Raw genomic sequence first — 22,932 nt, 5'->3', positions numbered from 1 at the left:
AGCAAAAAAAAATTCTGGCCCAAATATGACCCACTTAAAGCACTTACAGGTCAGGTACAGCAATGGTAAGTGCACTGTGGGCCTAAACAGGTCCAGTTGCAGCAGCTGAATTTAAGGTCATGTCATGGCATTTGAGGTCTAAGCCACATGTGCCCCACATGCAATATATGATGTGAAATGTTGCAGCATTTCTGTTTTGGGTCAAAACCAGACCAACTCTAGTAATTGTACAAAGTCAGGCATGTGGGTTAGATTACAGTAGTAGTAGTAGTAGTAGTGTGGGCCAGAACTGGGCCATGGCTTGTTATTAGTAAGGTAAGGATGTTGGAAGATCACCAACCCACCTCATCCTCAACTCCCCAAATATATACATTATTGCTTTCAAATAGTGAAAGAGAAATGAATCAGAATGTATGCTGTTTAGTCAGTTTCGTGTAAGGGTCTTTATATAAGCTTTATTGACTCAGCTTAGTCAGAAAAATAAAAACATGTACAGAAGAAAAGTGGCACATCAACAGAACAGAAATTGTGAACATGCATCATGTATATGGTAAGCATGATACATGTTATATTACAATAATTTAATTAGGTTATGAGCTAAATATACACTATATTGACAAAAGTATTGGGACAATTGCTCATTCATTGTTTCTTCAGAAATCAGGGGTATTAAAAAAAGAGTTTCTCCAGCTGGTCTCAATTGTCCAAAGAATTGTCCAAAGAATTCATTGCTGTGAAGATTTGTTTGCCTTCAGCAAAACGAGTATTAGTAAGGTGAGGATGTAGGATGATCACCAACCCACCTCATCCGCAACTCCCCAACTCATCCTAAAAGTATTGGACATAGAGCCCTATTTATCATTCCAGAGAACACAGTTCCACTGCTCCATAGCTCAATGCTGGGGGCTTCATACCCCGCTAGCCCACGCCTGGCATTAGGCATGGTGCCAATAGGTTTTTGTTTATCTGCTTCAGAGAGTCCTATTCCAACGTCTCTACAGAGACTAGACATGCCAGGGATGTGTGTATGTGTGTGCATCACATCTGTGTCACCAATAGGTGTAACTTAAAGCAGCTGAATGCATTCATTAGAAGGGGTGTCCACAAATATTTGGATATATAGTGTTGGTTCTTGGTCTGCTTTGTTTTTGGTGACATGTAACTTTTAGGAGTCAAAAGCCTTAAATGTGTTCAATCATCTAAGCTTTACCATTTCCAACTCCAGCAGGTCTCTATTTGAGCTTCATAAGTGGCCTCTCCTCCCTTCGGTGCCAGGTGTTTTTTGGTTTCTTCGCTCGGCCCGTCTCACTTGACTTCTTGAGCTTGTGCACTCGTGTGCTGGATGTGCACTCACTGCCCTTGTTTATGGTGAAAGTATCTGCATGCGGTCTGTCCTGTGGGAGGTTGGAGATGGTTCCACTACTGCCGTGGAGAATGTTTTTGAGGGCAGGTTCCTCTGGGCTGCAGACTGTGGTGGTTCCACTCTCACTGCTGCTCAGATCCCCATCTTCTAAGCAGAGAGGCCGTCTACAGACCATGCTCCTCACACCCTGCTGACCTAACTGCTGTTGTTCATTTAGGTCTACCCCAGAGTCCAGACTGGTGTCATTGCTGTCAGTGAGGAGGTGACTTCTTCGAAGGTCTACAATGGAGTGACGTACCTGAGCAGCAGGTTTGCCCTCCAAGGAGACAAACCAGGCCCTTGGGTGAGGGAAGGGTTTGCTTTTGGACAGCTCTAGCAAAGTCTGCTCTGAGATTCCCTGATGATTCCCGCAAAGGGCGTCTATCCCCCTAGCTTCGTTGAGGGTTCCTGGAACAGATACGGACTCCAGTAGACCGTTAAAGTAGCTCCAGCCTCCTGGATTGCTAGATGTTCCAGGATCTCCATATGGGGACTCTGTGGTTTCTGCTTCCTCTTGGACCTGTTTGGAATTGTCCAGAAGCAGAAGTGATTTTGGCAAAGTCTGTGTAAAAGTGTCTTTGCTAACTGACTTTTCCAGGTTCTCATATCGGATAAGCTTCCTAGGTAGAGTGGCAGACTTGCTGCCGGATGCTTGTTCTGATGACCTGAATTGGCCTGGCATCTGAAGTATAGCCACAGGCTGGTTGTAGAGGACTACCCTCTCTGCAAGAAACATCTTTTCATTTCGAGACACAGGCATTACGATTTCACTGCTGTTCATGTACAGGGGAGGCTGATGTGAGGGCTTTGCTGGTTCAGCGGCGATCCCACCAATGTTTTCATAGATCCGAGGAGCTGGATGCTCACTTTCTTTCACACAGGTTTTGAAACTCCCATTGATCTCACAGCAGACAGACTGATCTCTTTGGCTTGTGCTTTGTGATGCAGCTGAGTAAAGCTCGTCTTCATGGGCAATTGGATCTCTAAAAGAAATGTCCAGGCGGTCGTTATTTGTGCAGGTGGTCTGATCTTTCTTCTGAACAGCTTTTGTTGTGCTGCTGACTCTATTGCTTGGAGTCTCACACAGAGAGTGCCTGAGGGAAACAAAAAGGTAGTGCGTTCAGTGTTCAACTAGGGTTGCAGTGGTATAATAGTTTAGGTATGCCATGGTGTGAAAATTGATGGTTATTATTTGCTTAATACCGATATTGGGGGATATTCAAAATTCAAAAAGCAAAAGAATCCCATTTATTTTCTTTCTATTTTCTGAATAGAAAATAATCGGCAGATTAATCCATAGTGAAAATAAAAATTAGTTAAAAATTAAATAGTTCAAAAGAGCTCCATTTCACATGCAGCTTTCTTATTTATTTACTTTCATAATGACGACATTTTATATATTTATATATTTTATATTCTTTCATTTATACATTTTAATTGTAGTAAATATTTTGTATTTTGTTTGACAATATGAAGAAGAAGAAGAAAAACACTGTGATACCGCAAAACCGTGATATTTTCTGACATGGTTCTCACATCTTCAAAATCTCAAACCATTGCAAACAACATACTGAACTTGATCGTTTGGTTGATAATATTGGGCAATATTGACAACCCACACCTTTATTGGCATCACTGAAAATATTGCCTATATCTAGAGGGTTTTTTGGTTGAATAATCACATTAGTAATTTAAATACTGCAATCTCTAAATGATAAGGCAAAACTTCAGACAGTGGTGCTACTCCCAATATGAAGTAAAATCAACGAGTATGAACACCAAACACCACAATAAACTACTATTATGGTTAATTTATTTATTTATTTATTTATTTTTTGGTAAGTTTATTAAAGTGCTATTTATTCAAAGAACGTGACAACTGACAATAGTCAGATCCTATCTGTCAGGAAAGCACCATTTAACTGAAACTATTGTAAATACAAAGAGGAAATCTAACATATAAATAATCCTGGCTATTTTATTGGGTGTTAGCAATTTTCATGTTAGAAATGTTCATGTTAGAATTTTTTTACATGAAAGGACATCATGTGTTGACTCTGAGAATAAAACAGTATCATGCATTCATGCCTAGTGAAAATATAAATTTTTTATGTATAAGAATCACATCTGCAGTTGTGAATACATTGTATATAAATACACTTAAATACACAACTAGTTTATCCTGGTTTTGGTGGAGTAACTGTCTCTACTGTACAGGATTTCTACTAAATGCTGAAGCATTGCTGTGAGGATTTGATTGCATTCAGTGACAAGAATGTTAGTGAGGTCAGAATGTTAGATGATCACCACCCCGCCTCATCGTCAAATCTCAAACTCCTCCCAAAATTACTGGATAGAGCACCAACCATCATCCCAGAGAACACAGTTCCAGTGCTCCACAGCTCAGTGCTGGGACAGGCTCTGTGTGTATGTGTGCATTTGCACATCTGTGCCAACAATAGGTGCAACCTAAAGTAGCTGAATGCATTAATTAGAGGGAATGTCCACAAACATTTGGACATTATAGTGAATTACAGTTTTAAACTGTATAGTGTTGTTTATTCTTATTGTTAGTCTTTTTTATTTGGTATGTCTTACCTACAGCAGCATGACACCACTCCAAACAACCCAACAGCAATCACTAGGGTCCCACCTAGTATTGCCATCAGAAGGTACGTATGGTATGAAAAGAAGTCCAGAGTGTTTTCATGCCCCAAGTAACCTAGATTTTCAGAAACAGAAATCTGGTTACTGGAATGAAGATCTTTTTTCCATGAGAACTAATAAAAGCACTGATCTCTAAAGCCATATAATACAAAAATCACCATGCATTATGCAGAGGATAATGACATGAAAGATGACAGATTTCTACCTGGGGGTGAGGGGAAAGGGGCAGCAATCCAGTAACCAAGATTGGGAGCAATGTATACCCAGACCAAACGGGTATCCTCCATCTTAACTATTCCCAGACCACGATTCACCCATGCACCTGAATCAATAAAAAGAGACAAAACAAAAACCATCATGAAGACCTTTTATACTGCTTCTGAAGAAAGTGTCCATTGCACTGAAGCTGTATGAATACAATATTATAACCTACCAGTCTTCCTGTTGAATGACCAGGCTGGGATAGTGTCAGAAGGCTTTGATTGGCTGCTTTTTGGAAGAGGCAGCGTGATCTGGATTGGCCCAGTGACTTGGATGTCTTCTTCACTGCATAAGAGCTGGACACTAACTGCTGCAACTGGGTTTAGCTCGATACTCCTATAACCTGCAAGTACAACATATAGCAACATACATACTTCATGTGATACCTGAATACATCATGCCACACCAGTAAGAGTTCCAGGGCAAGACTAATCCCCCTATGCTTATGAGTATATGCCCAGACCGGTGGTATCTCACCTGACTTGCTGATGATAATGCCTGTGGTGTGGGGGATGTAGTGCCTCTCAGCAGGAAGTTGAGGCCCAGTCAGATAGGCTGTTAAGGATGAGATGTTGCTCTCTGGTAAAGACAGCAGGCTCTTTGAGAACTGCACATTTGGTTGGGGCATGGCACCTGGAATATAAAGCATAGACCAATAAGCCTTGCTAGTTTACAGTGCACCATAGTAGGATTAGATTAGATATAATAAAATAAAAAAATATTAATTAAATTAGAAAGCGGGGGTCAAAGCACAGGCTCAGCCATGCTACAGCAATTAGCAACTAAACCCATAATATCATTATATACCTGGAATTTTGCCGGTTATCACGACTAAATCTTCAAACAGCCATATGTTTCCTTGGTTCTGGGAGAAAACTGACAAGGTCACAGATGAAAATACTGAAAAACAAAGAAACCAAACATTACCACACAGCTCATTACAAGTTACAGTGCTATAAAAACCTTTAACATATTGTGCAGCTACAGCTATTCACAGCTAGGTGGCGACAGTTAACCACACAAAACTCATACTGCTTTCTTTAACCTGCTTAGAGCTGGTCATAGCAACATCCCTCTCTCCTGCTAAAACACCAACGCAATGCAATGATTCTACTCACTTGGCTTCTTGGTGGTTTTCCAAGGAAGTGCTGTTGGGACGTATCCATCCTTGCTAGCTACTACAATGAGTGCCCTCCCCTGTGAGTATGGTATGCTGAGGGCACTGGATCCATCTCTGCTGGTCTTTGTGGAGCTGATGAGTGTGTAGTTTACAAACACGTTCACGGATGCCTGGCTCAGAGGCTGGTGGCTCACTGCATCCTTCACCTGAATCCTGAGGGTGAACGCTGCGTCTGAACAAACAACAGAATCAGAATTAGAAACGCTTGCACAACTAAAGTGGTTGCCACTACCATGCAGCTGCTAGGCTGTTGCTACATAGTTGCTATGGTATTCCATGTGGTTTCTAAAGTGTTGCTAGGTGGTTGATAGGTGGTTGCTATGGTGTTGGTAAGTGGTTGCCATGATATCCCAGGTTGCTGCTATGGTGGTGTTAGTTGGTTGCTATAGTATCCCAGTTGGTTGCTGCTAGGAGTTTGCTAAGTGGATGCTTTGATGTTGCTAGGAGGTTGCTAAGTGGATGAACACTCTGTTAGGAGAGGTAGATCACATGGTTAAGGACAGTTACTTTTCCAAAGAAGCTCAGATGACATCACTTACCTGTGACCACTAAAGGTTTGTTCGGATCATGGCGGAAGGGTGTGGAATGGCGTGCTTGGAGGTACGCTAGTGACTTACCCTGTCTGTATGTCTTGTGTTTCCCCTTTTTTAATGTGGTGTTTTGGGGAATTTTATTATCTTGCCTAAAGCAGCAGCGTCGAGGTTTGTGCTGGCCCACGTTGCTGACCGGGAGTAATAGCCGTCAGGACAGAGTGATCGAAGCAGATCACAGGTAAGCTGACCTCTCTCTGTGGCTCCAAGCTTAAGACACCACATAGGGACAGTGCTTTACGTTGCAGACTGGCCTTAACTTCCCTTATTTTTTCCCCTAGACAATCAGCGCTACAAGTTGGGTAAGTAGTAGTGGTTAGCTTTGGGTTACTCTAGTCAGTAACAACCCCCAAGGAGGGTGAGCTCCTTCTTAGGCCTTGTGGAGGAATGAGTTTAGAACAGTGAGAGGGAGAGTGAACCTGGAGGACTGAGCCTGGAGGACAGAGCCTGGAGCAATGAGGAGAACAGTATGCTGGAGCTGTCCTCACAGACATAACTAAAGAGGACACTCCCCTAAGAGTTACAAGAGTTACTAAGACTACAGAGCTCAGAACTGCCCAGAGGACACAGAGAGGTCAACAACAAATAAGTTTCTATATATATATAAAAAACTAAAGCTGCAGCAATACAACATCAGAATATATCAAACTGTAGCACAGGGTTTCATATTGTATCATGACTAGCAGGGTTGCCTTTGGCTTGTGTGTTATCTTGAAGATAACATGATTAGCTTGTGGATTGAGTATTGCAGCAGTTTTAGATTTTTGGTGTGGGTTAAATCTGCTAACACTGATCCATGTTCTCTGCATTCATTTGGAAAGCTAATGTGTAGGGTCTCTTTTTGCACCATATCAAAACATATCTTGACACTTACCCTGACTCTGTAACAGACATACTCTTTTTAATTATTCCTGACACATAATACCATAACCAAGCTTACTACGTAGGAACATTGCTGAATTAACCTATTAAAATTTCTGTCCTACAACTTGTGTGATCTGATACGATACAGGAGGATGATTATACGGCCTCTTTTTCCTGAACATCCTCTTTTTGGGATGTGAAATTTTTTACAATTTGTGTAAAATGTCCTGTCTTTTTACCGCCACTATTGATTTACATGTACCTGCATCTACATTAACCACTGGTCAAACTGCTGCCCACCTAAGCCGATTGATCACAGCCTAAAATGCACAAATCAGTTTGACATTACATTATTTTTTTTTATATTGGCATTAAATTAAAAACATGTTCTGTAAATGATTTGGCTATTAAGTCTATTAGGGTTATTTATTAGTGTTGGTAAATGAGTAAATGTTTATGTATTAATGTTTGTTAATATTGTTGCAAGATATGTAATCCCCCCCTTCCCCTTACACACACACACTACTACAGTACTCCAACTAAGGCCTACTTATAGCCTTCCAGCCACAACATCCTAACCATGACAGATGCCTGTGTCCCCACTGTCCAAAATAGGGTCACCCTACGACACAGTAATGACTTGATTCATTTATATACAGACAGAAGACAGACAGACACCAGTTAAAGCAAGGAAACATGGACAAGTCTGCACAGAGACTCGCCATTGCTGGAGCGGGTGGACATCAGGTACTGCATTTGGTTGCTTCAGATGCCTTTGGTTTGTATTGTGTTCATACTTCAAACAAACTGAACTAGAGTCAGTTTAGATATGGACTGAGACCCATCTGCTCAGTCGGTCTTGTTCCACTTGTTCGAAAGGTAGCATTCACACATACTCTACCAAACTGTACTAACAGAGCAATCACACCAGGGTTCGTTTTAATCAAACCAGTTGACAAGTATAAACACATGCTCAGAAAAGCAGGCTTAAGATCGGAAAGGTTTTGATTCCCTGGACTGGCTGGAAGTGAAGGGCAAAGAGTAGTGAAGGAACAGTACTTTCTCCTACCTTCATCTACATTCATGGCTGAGGTACCCTTAAGCAAGGCACCTAAGCTACAATTGCTACCCAGATAAAGAGGCTACATTTCATTGTAGTGCTGTGCAATGGCTATAACAGATGATCTTAAATTCATAGCCTATTGTCTAATAAAAAGCATAAATAAATAAGAGCATATTGTCTTTATTTGATCTAAAGCCAATAGTGATGCTCCAATACTGTCAACAGCAGCATCGTTTCCACTTCACAAGACATCCAAAGTGAATTCATCATGCATTTTTAATAACACCCCAGTGCTAACCAGACAACAGAGAGAGACAAAAGCACAAGCAACCAGCCTGATATCAAACACACTGTCTGTACTTTTCTTTGTTCCCTTCATGTTTCTCCATCCTCTGTTTATCCCAGTCTACTTCTTTCTGCCTCGCTGTCTTTTCCTCTCTCTTTCTTAGTATGCAGCTCTTGCTGTTCAGTGCGGCACTGCCATAATGCACTCTGCATGAGCTAGCTCCCCTGGGACTGCAGGTTAGCCAGGTTAGCAGGAGCACTCTTTACACAGTGCCTGTTGTGGGAAGGCTAATTAAACCAGCAGGAGAGCTGAAACGGAGCTGTTAGCCTAAAGAAAAATAGACATCACTGCCAGTCTTCTGCTGTGAGGTCCCTGCAGTGACCACCAAACGCTGCAACCCCACTGCTAACCTCTACAGGGTCACTGTACAGGAAAATAGGTCTGTCCCACCTGTCACCAACATGAGCAAAATCAGTATTGAGTATTGAATGATGCCATTTATCTACATATGTGCAAGATAATATTATTTTACCAATTTAATAACACACTGAGACCAAACTGTATATATATATTAGTGTTTATTATTATTATTATTATTATATGTTCAAATATTAGAAGCATGTATGTTGCTGGTGTATTTAGCCATATTTTCCTTACTTGGGTAATGAGAGTACATGGAACAATTGGTAATGAGGTGGGGTGGTGAACAATCTACATCCTTACCTCACTAACAGTAGCAATCTAATCCTTACAGCGGCGCTCCAAAATCTAGTAGAAAGCCTTTTCTGGACAGTAAAAACAGTTACTCCAACAAAAGCAGGATAAACCCTTGATTTCAGTAGAAACAATGAATGAGTAGGTGTCCCAATATTTTCCCCTATAGTGTATCTATAGAGCATGATTAAGCTGCTGTTTATTAGGGTTGGTTATTATGTTACCAGCATTGTTACTGCAAAAAATACAAACAAACAAGCAGTTATACAAAGAGAAACTGAATTCTGTCTTTTTATGATCTTTGCATCACCTTGTTGTTTGCAAAATGAAGAAAAGTTTAATTTACTCACTATAATGTAATTGGGTCTAACTGACTGTGACTGACAGACACCATAAAATGCATTAATGGGGTATTTTGGCAGATTAATTAGAATAGTGGGACCTAGTGTAATATCTTTTCATGGGACCCAGAATCTTTGGCAGCACCCCTGACTGTGTGTATTCACCTGTGTGGTAAGTTGTTCAATTCAACGGGATACTGATTTGAGGTCATATCGGCCAGCACTAGGTTCAGTGGCTCAGTGGTTAGAGCTCAGGGTTCGATACCTGGGCTCGGCAAGCTGCTACTGTTGGGCCCCTGAGCAAGGCCCCTCACCCTCTCCGCTCCCTCTGGCTGCTGTGTATGTTCATTGCATGGATGGGTAAAAGGCGGAAGCTGACACAAATGGTGTATATGTTTGTCTTGTCTTGTCTATAGCAATCAATCAACAGCAATCAAATATATCAGACCTCAACAGTACACATGGACGAAAGACAGAGTGACATCAGGGCAGGAAAACTGTAACTTCAAGGACCAGTATTTGCAATGTTACATTTGCTTAAACAGTGCAGGAATGACCTTGTATTAATAAAATACAGCGAACGGCACCAAAGTACTCTTTAAAGGCAGTATTCAATAGTTACAGAATAACAAAGGCTTGTAAAAACACTTGAACCATGGCATCAATGTATGAAATCAATGCAGGGGGACAGGGAAAATCATTTGCTGGCACACTATCGTTGGTGAATATGATGGAAATTACTGATCTGGGCACATTATTATTGATTTATGTTGATACTGTACACTACATCACTTTCGTAATGAACCCACGTTGTAAGCAATTATTCAGAGATGTTCAGAGGACAGTCCCCATAGGACTTCACAGGAGAGGCAGAAATAAAACGCATGATTAATTCACACCATTACAAGGTACAACAGTGTCTATACAGTGAGGGGAAAGTCATTCCAGAAAACGAGATATGCTTTAAGCTGCACTTTGGCTCCACGTACAATACCCACTTTGCAAGCTCATCTTATTTTCATAAGAGGGAGAGTAAGATGCCACTGAGGAGCTCGATGAAGGTCAATAAAAAGACACAGATTCTATGACTTTCGAGTCGAAAGAAGATTTTAATTATCCTCACAGGACTATTAAGAGATGCAGAATCAATTTCCATACGGACTGGATGAACGAGAGTTAATGGTTTGCTGGGCAGACGGAAGCATGAAGTGATAATTAAATAGGCTTATTTCATAGTAACAGTAAGAACTGACTGAAACGCACTCAAAGATGAGTGTGCCAATGTAGACCATACTCCTTTCATGAGCATTGGTTTGGTGAGCAGGCCTTAAGGTGATTTCAATCACCCACAGTTGGCTAAACAAACATTAGCTGTAAATTCAAGCTTACACTCACAGAGCACTTTATTAGGAACATAAATACTAAATACTGGGTAGTGCCTCCTTTTGGTCTCAAAAGAGCTTCAGATCTTTGTGGCACAAATTCCACAAGATGCTGGAAACATTGATGACCAGATGCACCCCAGGATAAACCACTTCTGAATGTGATCACTGGTAAACCACCACCACCACCACTCTGTTGCTGATGTTCTGTAAGATTTGCAATGTCTGATACAGTCATAACAGACAAGGACAATCCATCTGTGTAATGTTTTAAACAGTGTGTCGTGCATCTCAAAACACATACTGCTGAGACACTGACATTGTTTCGGGTCACTGTCTATGTCGTACAGTAATGGAAATCAGCATGCTACATGACTTGCCTTGCTTGCACTACACTGCTTTCACAGTATAGAGAGGCAGAATAGAGAGACAGCCAGTTTGACAGGCCTGATAAATCTGCCCAGGGTTGAATGATGACAGTTCACTATAATCCCCCTGTACAGAGATTTATTTCCTCCTCTGTGAGACCCTCTGGTGGAACACTATACTAATATTGGGTAATGCCTACTTTTCGGCCTTAAAACTGCTTCAGATCTTCATGGACAGTGGAAACATTTCTTTGAGATTCTGGTCCATTATGTTAAGATTGCGTCACACAATTCCTGCAGTTTTTTAGGATGTACTTTAATGCTACAAATCTTCTATTCTACTACATCCCAGTTCATCCCAAGTTCTAATGGATTCAGATCTGATGACTGATTCTGATGACTGAACTCATTGTCATGACCATGAAACCAGTTTGAGACGACCTTGGCTTTGTAATACGGTGCATTATCATACTGGAAGTAGCTGTTAGAATATGGGTGAATTGTAGCCATGAAGGATTTGCACACGGTCAGCAAGAATACTCAAATAGTCTGTGACATTCAAGCAATGATTGATTGATATTAACAAGTCCAAAGTGTGCTAAGAAAGCACCCACACCTTTAGACCACCTCCACCAGCCTGGACCTGGACCCTGTTGACACAAGGCAGGTTGGGTCCAAGGTTCTAAGCTATTGGCACCAATGCAGCCTGTGCCCAATGCAGCCTCAGCTTTCTGCTCTTGGCGGACAGAAGCGGTACCTGATGGGGTGTTACCTTTTCCTGATTACTGCTTCTCTACCATGGTCATGGCGACTCAGGGAAGCTGCTTCACCTGCTAGCTCCTGGGCCAGAACAGCTTCAGCTTTCCACCCGTTCTGGGGTAATACCCAAATTTTGGTTCATTTCTACCTCAAAGACGAGTCAAAGGCAGGATTACCTCGAAGTACTGTGCAGGTAGCTTGGGCATAAAAATAGACAAAAACAGACAAAGTGGCTGTGTTAAATAAGAGAAAAAGGAGCAGAGGAGCGAGAGAGCAGTTTTATATGCTGCTTGAGGCTATAGCCCCCGGCAACAACTACAACACCCATAATGCAATGTGTCCCCAAAACATTCCCAACAGTGTTTTTTTGCTGTCTTCTGCTATTATCGCAGCCACGTCAGCTTGAGTCAGTCTGGCCATTCTTTGTTGACCTCTCTTATCAACAAGGTGTCAACAAGGTCTGCAGTACTGCCCCTCACTTTTTTCTTTATTGCACCATTATGAGACTGTTGTGCTGAAAATCCTAGAATATCTGCAGTTCTAGACATACTCAAACTAGTCCAATCTAGCACCAACAATTGCCACGTTCAAAATCACTGAGATTATTATTCCCCCTTTCTGATGGTTAAATCAAATGTACTTCAAGCATGGAAAGTAAGTGTATTAACATTTCAATAGTACATCAAAATGAACATAATCATCCCAGTCTTCTTAAGGCAAGAGCACACTTACCAAACATTTTAAGACAAAGGCTATCATTCTCCATCCTGTTCTGAGAAATAACTGTCCATGGTGCACGGGTCAAACATCACCGAAAAAACAGCAGATCTTTATTAGTAGAAAAATGAGGAATGACAAAGACTTGTACGTTTTAAGCCCAATCCGGACGGATTCAGATTAAATTTAAATGGGTTCTTGAGGTGATTCTCTTTTTCACAGGGGGCTTCTCTGTGAGTTTATTCCCTTCTGGATCAACAAAGTCTGTGGTTTTCTCCATCGTCTTTTGAAAAAATGAGAACTGAATTAGAACTGAATTACCTGCTGTTTTTCACTGAACTCAGTGTTCATCTGATAATGTCACACCCGTCCGGATTCACATCTCTGTGGTTTTCCAGGCAGTCACTTCATGTTGGGGAAAAAAAGGTGTTTGGTCACTGTTGTGTTTCTGTTTTGGTCTCTGAGCGCACGCATCAGAGCTCCTCCAGTGGATATTAAAAACGAAGATTTGTAAAAATTTAATAAAAAAATAAATAAAAAATAGAAAATGAAGACAAACCTGGGCTTATCTTCTTCACACAATTCCTCACACAGTTTGCACCAGTGCAGTACCACCAGCTTTTTAAAAAGGTTAGCTTCATCTAATCCAAGATGTGGGACTGGCAGAATACTAGTAATAGGTCTGCAGCTCACTAGGGGAGCGTTTAAAGTGTGCATTGATTTTTTTTGGCAATAATTAAGTCAAAAATGGCCCTTGATTATTAGTGAGCTGTTTACTATGGAAACCAGGAAAGCGTGAGCAGAGTTTCAGTGGGTGCGCAGCCGCTTGTGGATAAGTCTGTTCGAAGTCATGACCAACTGCCTGTTCATCATCACGAACAAACACAAATTCAACATGTCGAATTCAACCAAACATCTCTGGACAAACACGAACAAACACAAACATCAGTGGCCCCCCCGACCCAAAATATGTGTTTGTTCATGTTGGTCCAGGCTGGGTTTTCTGGCCTTAACAGTTAAAAGCAGAATATATCAGAGAGGGATGGACTGTGTGTGATTGTGTGGCCATATGCTTGGTCCTGCAGTCTCCTGCCAAAAGATCTCTGGAAAAACTCCAGAGTAAACCACAACTGAATTTGATTACTGGTAAGCACCACTCTGTTGCTGATGTTCTGATACAGTTGGTAATTATGCAGGCTTTATCAGCATGAGAGTCATGATGAACAAGGACACTTCATGTACAGTCCATCTGTGTAATGTTGTAATCAGTGTGTCAGGCATCTCAAAACACATACTGCTGAGTTACTGTCATTGTTAAGAAAGTTCCGGGTCACTGCCTATGTCTTACAGTAATGGACATCAGCATGCTATATGACTCGCCTTGCTTGCACTACACTGCTTTCACAGTATAGAGAGGCAGAACAGAGTTTGACAGGCCTGATAAATCTACCCAGGGTTGAATGATGACAGATTGCTATAATCCCCCTGTACAGAGATTTATTTCCTCCTCTACGAGACCCTCTGGTAGAAATGGTCCACCATGCGCGGGGCCAAGCCTTTAAGCCTTTGCATGGACATGACTCCTTAATCTGCATGATGAGATTACAATGTGGTTCACAGATGAGGGTCATAACTAAAGCCGTCACTATCAATTATAATGGTAGTTGAGTAATTGACTGATTATTGTGAGGATTATTAAAAAAAAAACAAACAGCCAAAACAATAAAAAATGAACATTACCATAAACAGTCCCAGGCTATACAAAACCACTATGTGGTAAAATGCATATAAATGATTTAGCCAATCAGGATCTGTTTATTATTACTGTGAGAGACACCATTAGAAGATTGTAAAGTATGTATTATGATCATATGGATTAGTCCATACAGACTTCAGTATTAAACTAAAGTTAATGTTCACGATGTAGTAAACAATGTAGTAATTTAAGTAACTAAGTTTAATTGAGTTTAACAGTGACTACAGTTGTCATGCAGTGATTGACAATTAACATCCCCATGAAAACTTACATCTGTTTGAATTAATCTTGGAAATGTGCAGTTGTTTAGAAATAGCTCCAAGAGACATTTCAGATTTGTGTAAATCTACGATCATCCTGAAGTTCTGCAGATCTGAGTTTTAGACTTGAAGTGTTGTTGAATTGAAGTGTGTTGGTCAATCCAATGGGTGCTGTCAAACAAACCCTTGTACATGTGCACAGAGAAGCTACCAGCAGCTGTAGTCAATCATGATCACTAAAGAGAAAGGCAGGAGGCCTTGGCAAGTTAAAAACACATTTTTTTAAACTTTTAGCATCACTGAACTAATATTCTACATGTATGTATGTACATTTTTGACCCTTAATGTGCAATATAAAGCCCACAAAAAATAAAAATTGTGTCCATTTTCGTGTGTCCAAAATGTGTGTTTTTTTTTTATTAAATTAAAGATCCCTGTTGTAACAGAAAAACTGATCAAAGAAATTACTGAAAGCTCAATATTTTCATGTTTGTTTCTTTATTTTCTTTGACAGTCTGCTTATTTCAGTAAATACTTTTTCCTAAGTGTGGGTTAAGGTTACTCATCCCACCCCTGGTGGTATGTGAGGGTGACAGCCTTTCTCCTTGTCTCCTTTATCCTGTGTCTCCTTTATTTGTCTGTTCAAGTCTATTTCTCCAGAAACGGCTACCAAAGCAAATCTGTGGTGTCAGCTTCACAGCATGGCCTGAGAGGTTTATTTGCTGACAATGCTGAATGCCAGCTAGTGTTTACTGTTCCTGCACTAGATGGTGATTGTGTGTTTCAATTACTAGCCTCTCCTGACCTTGGCGTGGCACAGCGGTGCTTACATTTGCGTTTAATTTAATTGCACTTAAATGCATATCAGCCCTGGCAATGGCCCGAGGACTTATCAGTGGGAGGGATATTTGCTCTTATTAGGTTATCATTGAATTTGCCTGCTGTTTTCATGCAACACCAAAGAAATCTGTGTGGAGTACAGGGAAAATGACCTTATAAAGTAATACTCCAATAGCATTGCACTGGGAAACAACTCTACTTTACAGCAGGGGAGTTGCAGTGGAAAGCGTAGTGTGCACTACCTAGTTACCTAGTAATTCTGAACATAGGGATCTAAAAGAACACGGTTCGAAGTAGACACTACATGTCATTAGACACTGTCATTTTCTGTGAGAAAGTACAGCCCTGCAGTGTTTACCTGACAGGCACTGTTTTTGACTATGATAGGAAAACTAGAACAAGAAGAAGAACAAGAGCTGCCCCCCCCCCTTTTATGTACCACTTCATGTTTTAGGTCAATTAATCCATGTTCTCAAAGAGCAGACACAAAAGAAATCACTGATTGAAGCCTGAAAAGCCTTAAAATTCAGACTGAAGTCACTCCATAGGAGCAGCTTTGAATTTTAGCAAAAGAGGCATTCAATCAGACCAGCACCCAGATCAGAGGCCCATCTGAGCTACTCTAAACACAAAAGTTTCACCTAAATGTGAGCAGAAATGATATTTATAGGGATAAACCTGCTACATCATTATTTAGACAAACTGGTGGATTTTAATCATATCATTAGCATCCTTTTATTTTTTTTTAAAGAATGAATTGTATACAATTATGTCATGAGCACACTTAATATTACTTGGTATTATGTCGGCTGTGCAACATCATCAGATGTAAGAAGCACTACACGAATAAACTTAATTTGATTCTATTAGATTACAATGAATCTGGTCACGCCAGGCCAGAAATGTGAAATACTGGTCTCACCTAAACAAGAGAAAAAAGGACATATGGCAGATTATTTTAATTGGTAACTTTTATGGGAATTTTGGGTCAATATCCAGGAATACAAGTCCGGAGTACAGTAAATACATCCTCAAATATCAGACTGAACTATTGTTTAAATCTAACCATCACTTTTTTGCTGATCAATTTTCAAAGTGACAGATATCACTGTGCATCCCAACATATAATTATTCCAGTTCACATTAATCACAACAAAACAGAAATCTCCTAAAAGGTCGACTTTCTTATTCTAGCACATCTTCTCTCGTTTCTAAAATGTTCTACACTCCGCTACAAACATTCTCACAAACAGACAGCTTTCCCTGCTGTTTCACACAGGAGCGCACTCCCACATGGCATGAATAAATCATTACCCTCAACCAGATGGAATCACAATTACGACACAATCATGAATCAACACCAACACTAATATGGGTGAGGATGTACAGTTAGGCCATTCCATTAAAACCTCTGTGTTTTTGAACATATTTAAACACATGGAGATTTTAACAATATTGCAGATGGAAGTTATTAAACTAAACACATATATTTCATAATCATTGGTAAATTGATTTGTAAAAATTTGGAACGAATTCATTAGGATAAATTTAATACAACATAAGATGCCTACATGTAGAATCAGGTGCAGCACATCAGCTGCAGATGAAAAGAACATTGGTAGAGCTCTTCTGGAGTTCAATACATCAAAGTCATGAAATATCAGTTTCAAATATTGGTCCAAGTATATCTCTGCTGCTACTGAAATTATTCTATTATTATCTGTGTTCACTGATAGTCTGGATCTCCAGCATTACATTTATCCTCCAGCACGGCTCACCCACTTATCCAGCTCCATTCGTGTAATAAGACCAAGGTCAGTTTAAATGCAGAAGTTACTGCAGCATTTGATGTACTTCAATTACAGGCTTAAATGTATTCTTTAACCCATTACATTGCTGTTAGTTACTGCTGTGTATTATGAAATCTAAACAACATCGATTAAGCCATTTAAACAGCCTTTAAAGGTGTATTAAGGTGGACAGAGTTCAGATTCAGTTCAAGAACTGCCTTCAGAAACACTGCAGCTATTGCAAACTAGTTGATTAGTGTTTTCAAAAAGAGGGCCTTCTTAGCTTTCATCACACAGCCACTTTAGCAGTTCTGGGTACTTGTCTGATAAAGCAGCTCATTCTCTTCCCCACTTTTATATAATCAGATACAGGTATACACTGAACACTGAACTGGAGGTTGCATGGCACATTCAAACACAGCCCCAATAGCTGCTTCGTACCAAAGATTGGGCCTCAGGAGGTGTGCACTTTATCACCACTTGATTTCCTGACCCAGGTATTTTAGCAGGTGGAGTAAAGCAAACTGAGGATTTGTTAGGGCTTCTTTAGGACTTTGGTCAGAAATTACTGCTGCAAAGGACTTTAGGGCATTCTGTGAGCTTTGCAGCTCAGTAGAGTGAAAAAACAGCAGATGGAGAGCGGAGCAGGAGGGAGACGTTTAGCAGATATACATGCAGTGCTGGAGCAGAGCAATGAACAGAGTTGCTTCCTGTATGAGGGAACATTCAGCCTCCGAGACAAAACCCAAACGAGAGAGAGAGAGAGAGAGAGAGAGAGAGAGAGAGAGAATTACTGTTGCGGTTATGTAATATACAATCATACTCATACTGTCTTCTCTTCATAATCAAAACAACCAATGGGCTTAAACAATAGAACTGAAAGCAGAACTGTTCATATGAGGACCATATGTTTTGAAGCCATAATGGCAGTAATGTACACTACTTAAATGGACTTAGGAAATACCCCAAATTTGGAAGGAGGACCATGTCTGAAGCTCCTTCTCCCTTCTTCCAATCTGATACATGACTTGCCATCAATACATTCTTTGACTGGCAAGTTCTCATACCTCACCACCACCCTATCTCCTCCCTGTACCCCAATCCTCTCTCTCAGCCCCACCTCTCTATTTATCAGACAGGAGGGTTCCAGCCTGCTAGCTCAACAGAGAGGCTGTTTTACACTCCTACAGTCGTACATTCTCTTTCCATGCTACAACCCTATACTGAAGACAATAAAGAGTTTGTGAGGTCTGTGGAATGATATGCATGTCTGCATTGATGCAAGTAGCTTTAGAAGATTAAAATGAAAAAGTTAAATACCTGGGTGTACACCAACCCACAGTTAGTCAAATTGTCCACAAGTGGAGAAACTCAGGACTGCTGCTACTCTCCTCAGGACAGGGCATCCTAGAGCACAATGGGCAAGCCAAAAGACCAACAGAAGACTCCAGATAATCTTTATTCAGCAAAAATCTTTATTCATACGTACACTATTGTAAAGTTGAATTAAAAGACACCAAGAAGAAAGCCACTGCTATGTTTGCCCATGACCGCCTGGGTGAGTGTTCCACAATGCCTTTGGGAAATTTCTGTGACAGACCAGGGGGATTTCTTTTTTATTTATTTTTTTTGCACAAATGCAACAATATTTGAAGGTAAATGGTTTGCAGGAAAAAGAACACTGGACACCATGGTGCATGAGTGAGCACAGATACCAGGCAGGCCTACCAACAGTACAGCACCAAGATTTTGTTCCAACTGTGAAGCATGGTGGAGGGAGTGTCATGGTTTGTGGCTGCTTTGCTGCCTCAGGGCCTGAATGCCTTGCGTTTATTGAGGGAACAGTGGATTCAAAAGTGTATCAAAACATTTGGGAGGATGTGAGAGTAGCTGTCAATTACCTCAAGCTAAAGAGACACTTGGTGACACAATGAGACAGTGACCCTAAGCACATAAATTAGCTAAGGACTGAAAAAGATGATGTTTTAGAATACACATTCCATGAGAAACAACACATTAACATATATCAGGTAGCAGATGTTTACTAAGCAATACCACCTACTTATGAAGACCTGATCTCTTGCAAACTACTAATTCATCCATATTTCCTCAGTGGAGCAATCTGTCTCTCCACACAGAACGTTCCTCCACAGCTCTGCACACCCACAGAAACCCATCCTACAATCCTACCAGGAGAAGATGATGTGTGTGTGGGGTGGAGGGTGTGGGTTGGTGAAGGATCGAAGGCGGATCTCCTGGGAGACTTCAACAACATCCATCAGTTTAGCTACAAACTAATACCAACCTGACCTCCAATCCAGACACAACATCTTTAAGTGAATCAGAGTGAAACACTCAGACTAGATACTGAGAAACTGCACAGTGAGTCATAACATTAATACCACCTGCCTAACATAGAGCACCACAGCAGATCTAAGCATTTGATGCATGGACCCAACAAGATCTCAGAAGGAGTTATGTGGTATCTGGCACCAAGACATCAGCAACAGATCCTGTAAGTTGTGAGGTGGGGCCTCCATGGATCGCATCAATGAGCCCTAGGTGACAGATGACCCCATCTCTGGTTTACAGGTGGTTTCCTTCCTGGACCACTTTTGGTAGGTACTGACCACTGCATGGAGCTGTTTTGAAGATGCTCTGTCTCTAGGTTGTCTTGCCACCCTAATGTACATGAAATTTTTATGGATATGCCACCTGATGCCTGAGAAACCTATTATAGTTGTCTTATGATATTTTGGGAATAATTTAGCCTATAAAAGCACATTGTTTTTTTTCCATTGCACAGAAAAACAGTACAAAAAACATCACTATTGTACCAGTATGTGTACAACCCAGTCAATCACAGCATTTGCAAGGGGGCAATAAGGGGGGCAACTTCCTTTGGCCAATTCACCTATCATGCATGCTTTTGAAAGGAAACCAGAGCACCAAGAGGTCACTCACACATACACTAGTAGCAGGCACGGACACTCACACCTCACAGAGACCGGAGCCAGGAAACCCACAATCCAAGGTCCCTAGAACTGTGCGTCTCACACGCTACCTGCTGCACCACCATGCTGCCCAAGTGGGCGCAGACACTCTGTAGACCCACCAGTACGGTACAGATACCTGGCAGACAAAGATACTTGGTAGGCCCAACAGATAGGTACCCAGTACGGTACAGATACCTGGCAGACACAGATACTTGGTAGGCCCAACAGATAGGTACCCAGTACGGTACAGATACCTGGCAGACACAGATACTCGGTAGGTCCACCAGATAAGAAAATATAACATTTTGCTATCCCAAAGTCTTAGTACATTTATTTATTTACATCCATTTGTTATGCATACAGTTATTTAATAGTTTAATACTTGTCTTCACTACTAATTAAACAAGATTAATTATACCCTCTAAAATAAAACATAGAGCCGGCCAATGTTCTTTAACTTTTGACACTATTTATATGCTCTGAAATTGTACTATTTATCATAATTACAACATATATCATGCTTATGATAAAACACTGTCATAATGCCCTCCTCTGTAGCTATATTTGTGGTATCCAAAATGTCCAAGCTGGTCAACCAACATCACCAGCATGATCAGTCTAAAACCACTGGCCCACCAGTATGACCATCCTGACCAAACTGGTCATCCAGCTTTACCAAACTAGCCAGGTCACCAGCATAGAGTATCCCCCCCCCCCCCTGGATAATTAGCTTGACCATCACAGATCAGCTTAAACCATCGAAAACCAGGTAGAAGCTAAACTTGGTCTTCAGCTGAGTATTGCAGCAGAGTGAGCACAGTGCTGCCACTGTAGCTGACAGTGCTCTATAGGCCTCTATGCGCTACATGCAGGTGTAAACAAACACAAAGCCCATTAATCCCAGTGTGTCAGCTCCACTGTAGCCCACAAGAAGACTCACTATTGTACAGTTTATTGGAATAGTAGCTCATCTTGCTTCCCCTTATATCATTTAAATCACAAAAGCAGTATAGTACACACACACGCACACACACTCTCTCTCTCTCTCTCTCACACACACACACACGCACGCACACACACACTTTTACGCACAAAGCACCCTAAGTGCATGAACATACCCAGCACAGCCGCTCTGGCGGAGACCCCTCGCTCGCGCTGGAGTGCGTCTTCTGTACGGACGAAGCTGTGATCGACCACGACCCCTCTCAACCCATCCTTACTGCATATGGACAAAGTTAGGAAGAGGAGGAACACAGGGAGCGGGAACATGGCGAGGACAAACGGGGAGAAGGTGGCATAACTAAGAGACCGAAGCTACTGAAGACTGCAGCCCCTCCCTGAACTCATGTATTCTCCATGTGCAGAGTCAAGCTCTGTGTGTGTGTGTGTGTGTGTGTGTGCACAGCATTAGTGTGAACACATCCTCGGTTCTTCAGGAGAGAGGGAGGGAGTGTGGGGGCGATGAGATATGAGAGATGTGATGCCACCTTCTGCTTAAATCCTGCTACTACAACTGATTGAACCACATCTGGCTGAAGTCTAAGTTTATTATTGATGGTTCCTTGAGAGAATAGTCAATAAATGATGTAAAATGTTCATATTATAACTGTGGCTTTGTGGCTTAAACTGACATTCAGATTGTATTCTGCCTCAAACTATAAAACGGCCTAATGCCCCATCCATCTTCTTATCCACTTCTTCCTGGTCAGGGTCATGGCACCAGTCAATCACAGTGGCTTAATGTTGAATAACATTATGGTATTAAATACTTCTTTAATTATCGACACAATTCTGTTAATAAAGAAGATACCCAGGCTCAGCAAGCTGCCACTGTTGGGCCCTTGAGCAAGGCCCTTCCTCCTCTCTGCTCCCCAGGCGCTGCAGCAACGGCTGCCCACTGCTCCGGGCATGTGTGCTCACTGTCACTGTGTGTGTTTGATCACTAGTGTGGATGTGTGTGTGTGTTCACTGCAAGGATGGGTTAAAGGCAGAGGTCAAATTCCATCTGTGTGCAACACTAATGGTAAATATGGTTGTCCTGTCTTGTCCGAAAGGTTAGAAATCCAGACTTGGGCCCAGAATGTTGCTCGCTTGATCTCCAGGACAGCATCCACATCTGAGGTGCCTGATTGCTTTCTGAGCGCTGTGTTGGCTGCCCACCGCTCTGGATGGGTGTTCTCACAACAGTGTCAGTGTGTCTGTTCACTAGAATGGATCTACAGTGAGTTGCACATTAATTTAATGTGTAGACTGATAGCAAGCAAGCTAGCATTCAGACTTTTGCTCATACACTCTACCTCCAAAACATTCTTCCAAAATAAAGAGCATTACTAAGACGTTTACCACCACTTTACTGCAGTAGCAACCTCCACTCATCTGGAAAGACTTTACACTGGATGTTGGAACATTGCTATTAGGATCTGACTGTATTCAGCCAATTGCAAGATCATCGGTCAGATCAGGTACGGATGTTAGGCCTAGAACCAATGCCACTCCAGATCATTTCAGAGATATTGGATGGGACTTCATCACTCCAGAGCAAGTAGTTCCACTGCTCCACAGCCCAATGCTGGGGCTTTATACCCTAGCTGTTGGCTCTTAGGCTCTTGTGCAGCTTCCAAAGCGTCCCATTCTATTACCAATGCTTTTCTATGGAGACTATACAAGGTGTGTGTGCACAACTGAACACCAGATTC

At 41.4% G+C, this 22,932-nt stretch overlaps 1 protein-coding gene across 3 annotated transcripts; it reads right to left on the bottom strand.

Moving 5' to 3' along the window:
• Nucleotides 1–428: 428 nt before the first annotated feature.
• Nucleotides 429–21,628, bottom strand: LOC140560552 (protein FAM171B-like). Of its 3 annotated transcripts, none has more exons than XM_072685028.1 (8): nucleotides 21,355–21,628; nucleotides 5,449–5,682; nucleotides 5,138–5,230; nucleotides 4,808–4,963; nucleotides 4,503–4,673; nucleotides 4,275–4,391; nucleotides 4,001–4,124; nucleotides 429–2,496 (listed from the first exon to the last, which is right to left on the bottom strand). In XM_072685028.1, exons 1-8 carry the CDS (start codon nucleotides 21,503–21,505, stop codon nucleotides 1,233–1,235), a joined length of 2,310 nt encoding a protein of 769 aa, XP_072541129.1. In that variant the 5' UTR covers nucleotides 21,506–21,628; the 3' UTR covers nucleotides 429–1,232. The 3 variants fall into 3 exon arrangements, with proteins under 3 accessions (XP_072541129.1, XP_072541131.1, XP_072541132.1); XM_072685030.1 differs by having other exon boundaries at nucleotides 5,138–5,206; XM_072685031.1 differs by lacking the exon at nucleotides 21,355–21,628 and having other exon boundaries at nucleotides 5,138–5,195; nucleotides 5,449–5,580.
• Between the last annotated feature and the right edge of the window lie 1,304 nt (nucleotides 21,629–22,932).

The sequence above is a fragment of the Salminus brasiliensis genome, chromosome 8, assembly GCF_030463535.1.
Source record: "Salminus brasiliensis chromosome 8, fSalBra1.hap2, whole genome shotgun sequence".
NCBI classification, from domain to species: domain Eukaryota; kingdom Metazoa; phylum Chordata; class Actinopteri; order Characiformes; family Bryconidae; genus Salminus; species Salminus brasiliensis.
This window is presented reverse-complemented; position numbering and strand designations above follow the sequence as displayed.

Bases quoted from the DNA above. Each gene is read 5' to 3' on its own strand.
- LOC140560552 (XM_072685028.1), bottom strand. From the start codon at position 21,505: ATGTTCCCGCTCCCTGTGTTCCTCCTCTTCCTAACTTTGTCCATATGC. The intron at 5,231-5,448 runs GTGAGTAGAATC...TTTGTTTTTCAG, and splicing joins GAAAACCACCAAGAAGCCAA to TATTTTCATCTGTGACCTTG. The intron at 4,392-4,502 runs GTAGGTTATAAT...TTATTGATTCAG, and splicing joins GTCATTCAACAGGAAGACTG to GTGCATGGGTGAATCGTGGT.